This window comes from Phascolarctos cinereus, unplaced genomic scaffold (assembly GCF_003287225.1).
Source record: "Phascolarctos cinereus isolate Bilbo 61053 unplaced genomic scaffold, phaCin_HiC Scaffold_5;HRSCAF=322, whole genome shotgun sequence".
NCBI lineage: Eukaryota > Metazoa > Chordata > Mammalia > Diprotodontia > Phascolarctidae > Phascolarctos > Phascolarctos cinereus.
The window spans coordinates 327,478,199-327,483,250 of record NW_027555958.1 but is presented as its reverse complement, the minus strand read 5'-3'; the positions used below and the strand labels follow the sequence as shown (position 1 = coordinate 327,483,250).

Genomic DNA, 5,052 nt, shown 5'->3' with positions numbered 1-5,052 from the left:
GAGACAAGGCCCTTAAACACACAAATTGCTTCAAATGAATTTGGCAAATACACACACACACACACATATACAAAACAAACACATAAATAAATGAGAAACAAACAAAAACGTTTGAACTTCAAAAGTTGAATTTGGTAAAAACAAACATTTAAGATTCGTAAGCTTTTATATTTCTATTTGTTTTTGTCTTCAACAAGTGTCAACAGACTGTGATAGAAAATTTCAACTCCTGAATGGTTGTCTTGAAATGATTCGTTGATTTTTTTAATTTGATAAATATTTATTAAATGGGTACTTTTAAACAGTCAACAAGCATTCAGTAGTTGCTTATTATATGCCAAGCACTATGACTTGGGGGTGTGTGTAGAGGGGAGGATACAAGGTTAGGCACCACTTATTCCTATCTTCATTGAGACTTTAGAATCTCATATTGTGATGTGATCTTAGATACAAGTAGAACATAGTAGAACAGCCAGTCTTACCCTACTCCCAGTTTTGAAAGCCCTTTGTGTGCACATTTTTATCCTTAGATGTGTGAGATTCAAAAGGAAGAGGAGACACAGCCCCTGCTCTTAGAGGTACTGAGCCTAATGGGAAAATCATGGAATCTGGGAGGTGGAAATGTCTTTGGAACATCTGTTCCAAACTCTTTCCTTTGCTGTTCAATTATTTAAGTCACGTCCAGTTCTTCATGACCCCATTTAGGGTTTTCTTGACAAAGACAATGGAGTGGTTTCCCATTTCCTTCTCCATCTCATTTTACAGATGAGGAAACTGAGGCAAACAGGATTAAGTGACTTTCCAAAGGTCACATGGTTGGCAAGTTTCAGAGGCCAGATTTAAACTAAGGAAGATGAATCAGGCCCAGCACTCCATCCACTGTGCCACCCAGCACTCTTACTTAGCGGAAGAATTACTTCTGTCACATTCCTGAGAGTTCACCACTCAACCTAATTTTTGTATACCATATTTTAGGAAAATCATTGACAAGCAGAAATACATCCTGATGAGGAAAAGAAGGATAGTGAGGAAACTGTAGATCATTTCATGCAGGAGTGGGTATAAAAAATTGGGTGTATTTATTCTAGACTATGCTTAAAGAAAGATTTGGGTAGAGATCAGGGGAAATATGATATGTTCCTTCAGTTATTTAAAGGATTGTCATGTGGATGGGAAGCTACACTTGTTCCAGAGATCAAAACTAGACATAATGTGTAGAAGAAGGACAGACACAGATTTACACTCAGTGTAAGGGAAAACTCCCTAGAAATTAAAACTGTTGAAAAATTAAATGGACCATCGTCTCAGGAGGTGGTAGGTTCTGTATCCAAAAAGATCCTTAGGGGAAAGTCAGATGGACATTTTTCAGGGAGAATGGAGAGGGGACTCGTGTTCAGGTGTGAGTTGGATTAAATGATCTCTGAGAGCCCTTCCGACTTAGAATCTATGACTTTGGCTACCACCTTTAGTTACAGGAAGTTCATTGTCTCATTGTAGTTCCATTGCTTGGAAGATAGTAATTGCTGCACTATTGCAATCATATTCACACATAATATTATGTATAATCTGGATAAAAGAAGAATAGGAGAGGCCTTCAAGTATTTAAGGAAATTTGCCTCTCTGTGACTTGTCCTTTGGTTCAAACTCCATCCTGTTAATTTCATCTTGTTGGCTTCAGCCCATCAAGATCTTTCCAAATCTTGGTGGGATCATCCCACCCACTTTGTGACAGACAGGCCACAAACAGAGATATGAACACAGAGATAAAGGCTGCCAGATACTTCTGCACGATTAGGATACCTGTACAGTTAGAGAGGAATGCTTGGCAGTCCAAAATGATGTTTCTTCATTGAATCTGAGAGCTTTAAGTCAAACATCATCTAGTCTCATGCTGAAAGAACTATGTCAAAAGCATCTGAGGCAAGCTACCTCTGTGTGAAGAGCTCCAGGGAAAGGGAATTCACTACTTTTCTAAGGTAGTGCATTTCATTTTCTACAGACTGAATTGCTGAGAGTTTTTTTTTCCCCCTTAGGAAGAGCCAAAATCTACCTCTTTTCAATTTCTCTACATTGGTCCTAGTACTGCCCTGGGTCAAGCATTCCTCTTCCACATAATAACTTTTGAAATATTGTAAGACATCTGTCATTTCCCCCTTAAATCTTTTCTTCTTCCAGGCAAACATGGACTTATGAATTCATATGGTGGTAGCTGGCATTGCAGTCATTCCAAGCATTTCCCTTGTAATAAAGAAGCCATGCAGGGATGCTTTGGAAAAAAGTGTCAGTAAAATGTTCATCTTCTCTATCCTGGCCAGCTTCTGGATTCAATTCTTGTCTGCCTCTCCTTCTTTCTTTCTTCTCCTCTTTCCCACTTAGCCCTAGAAGACTGATTAAATTAAATTCAAGCTCTTCTTGGGCTAGGATGGGGACTTTATAAGTACAAGAGTGAAATAATTTAAAAAAAAGTTTTCCTTCATAGAATTCAAACTACATGGAAATTTAGGGTAAACATGAAATAAGAATGATGTATGATTGGAATGTCAAGGAAAGAGTTAAATGAGCACAGAAAACAATAATTAAAAAAGGGAATTGGGAGATCAGATTTTAGTCAATTAGTAAAGTTCAGATCATACATCCAAGGAAAGAATTGCAATTTCATGGTAAGGCATACTAGGCTTATGAGGTATGAACTGGGGAAGGCCAGAGAGTAGCTTGATAATAGAGTGAGGGAAAATCACAGAAGGTTTTCCAGAGAAGGGGTGTTTGCTCAGCACTGTCAGCTCAAAGTCTTCCTCATTCATTCTCTTCATTACAGGATACTAGATCTCCATGGAGCAGTATAACCACACAACAGTTAATGAGTTTGTTCTCCTTGGTTTCCCCAATGTGGATGACATCCAGGTTTGGCTCTTTGCCTTGTTGTTGCTGGCCTACCTCTTCACTATTTTTGGCAACTTGCTCATTTTCCTGGTCATCCGATTTGACTCTGCCCTCCACACACCCATGTATCACTTTGTCAGTGTCCTTTCCTTCTTGGAGCTATGGTATACAGCCACCACAATCCCCAAGATGCTGGCCAACTTACTTAGTGAGACAAAGACAATTTCCTTTGCAGGTTGCCTATTGCAGACCTACTTCTTCCATTCCCTAGGGGCCTCTGAATGCTACCTCCTTACAGCCATGGCCTATGACAGGTACCTGGCTATCTGCAGGCCCCTTCACTACCCAGCAATCATGACCCCAACATTCTGTGCCAAGATGGCTGCAAGTTGTTGGACTTGTGGTTTCCTATGCCCCATCTCTGAAGTTATCCTGGTCTCCAAACTCCCATTCTGTGGCTACAATGAGATCCAGCACATCTTCTGTGACTTTCCACCCCTGCTGAGTCTGGCTTGCAAGGACACATCCACCAATGTTCTGGTGGACTTTGCCATCAATACCTTCATTATCATTATCACCTTCCTTTTCATCATGGCATCCTACGGGCGGATCATTGGGGCTGTCCTAAAGATCAAGACAGCATCAGGGCGGAAAAAGGCCTTCTCTACCTGTGCCTCCCATCTCATAGTGGTGTTAATTTTTTTTGGCAGCATCATCTTTATGTATGTACGACTGAAGAAAAGCTACTCACTGACACTTGACCGGACCTTGGCTGTTGTCTACTCTGTGCTTACACCATTGGTCAATCCTGTAATTTATAGCCTCCGCAACAAAGAGATCATGAAAGCCATTAAGAGGACCATCCTCCGGCAGGGGACCCTGGCCAGCACTATCCACACCTAGTTTTCATTACCGATCTCATCTTGCCCTGATCAATGAATCACGCCCTTCCCAGCTCTGCACATCCAGGTCCCATCTGCCACTGGCCCCACCTATCAGTGACCACACCCGGTATTCTAGGCCTCAACTTTCCACTATGCACCCCTTAATTCTAGAATGGAGCTCCCCTGAGATCTTAAGTCTCATGTAGTCAGCTACTACATGAACTGGCCAAACCACCTGAAATTTTGTCTGTGTGGCTAAATTCTAGACAATGTTCACATTCATTAGAAAAGTACATTCTCTTTCATGAAATTGATCAAGTAGAAATTTGTATGGCCACACATGTGACCCACTACTGGAAAACTTGGATTCCTCTGCCCTATGCTCATTACCAGCATGGCCCATAACTAAATATTCCGGGTTCCACTCCTCTTTCCTTTGGCCTCCCACAGTACCCCTACTGTGGAGGATAATGTGGCTTCAACTTTGATGTTGTTCCTCTGACTTCTGCAACCCAACCCTGGTTATATATCTTCAATAAACTAGAAAAAATAGGAGATTCTACCCCTTTGATTCACATATTACCACTGGGATTTCTGAAATTTCTGGATGTCCCAGTGACCATTTTCAATGGTCTAATCAATATAAAGATTTGAGTAGATTGTGGCAACCTTCCCTCTTTCTCTGTATTATTTTTTCCATCCTGTCCATCATCCTGCATTGCCTCTCTCTATCTATATCTTTTTGTCTGTCTTTTCCTCTCTCCCCCCTCCCCTTCCTCTTCCTGTTTCTTTTTTTTGCCCCTACCACATGGAGTATATACTCTGTTATATCTCTGTATTTCCACCACTGTCTCTTGACTTCTTTTTGCTCCTGTCTTTGTCTCTTTCACCATCTTTCTGTCCTCACCTCTGTTTCTGACCATAACTCTGTGCTTCTTTCTTTTTAAATTTTTTGCCATGGAACAAGACAGGGGAACATCCTATGATCCCATACGTGTACAAGCCCTCGAACCTGATCCACTGCAAGAAAATCTTTCAAGTTGATGCTTGCCACAGATTGGCTCTTAGCTCTCTTTGTGACTTGTGAAGGGTCATATTGAGTCACAGTACCTCAGTTTTTTCTTCTGTGGTTGGGCATAAAATGCCACTCTGGCTTTTTCTCAAATGCCACATGTGAAAAAGTGATTTCCCCATTCCTTTCTCCTTATCTACTTTGAGCAGTTATTGAACTAGAGATACTATACAGCTTCATCTTTATAAACTTAAGAGAGGTGCCCATAGGGGAATA

At 41.0% G+C, this 5,052-nt stretch overlaps 1 protein-coding gene across 1 annotated transcript; it reads left to right on the top strand.

Annotated features, from left to right (window-relative positions):
- The first annotated feature begins 2,829 nt into the window (after window positions 1–2,829).
- Window positions 2,830–3,783, top strand: LOC110201838 (olfactory receptor 6N2). The gene has a single exon (XM_020977717.1). It carries the CDS (start codon window positions 2,830–2,832, stop codon window positions 3,781–3,783), a length of 954 nt encoding a protein of 317 aa, XP_020833376.1.
- The last annotated feature ends 1,269 nt before the right edge of the window (window positions 3,784–5,052 follow it).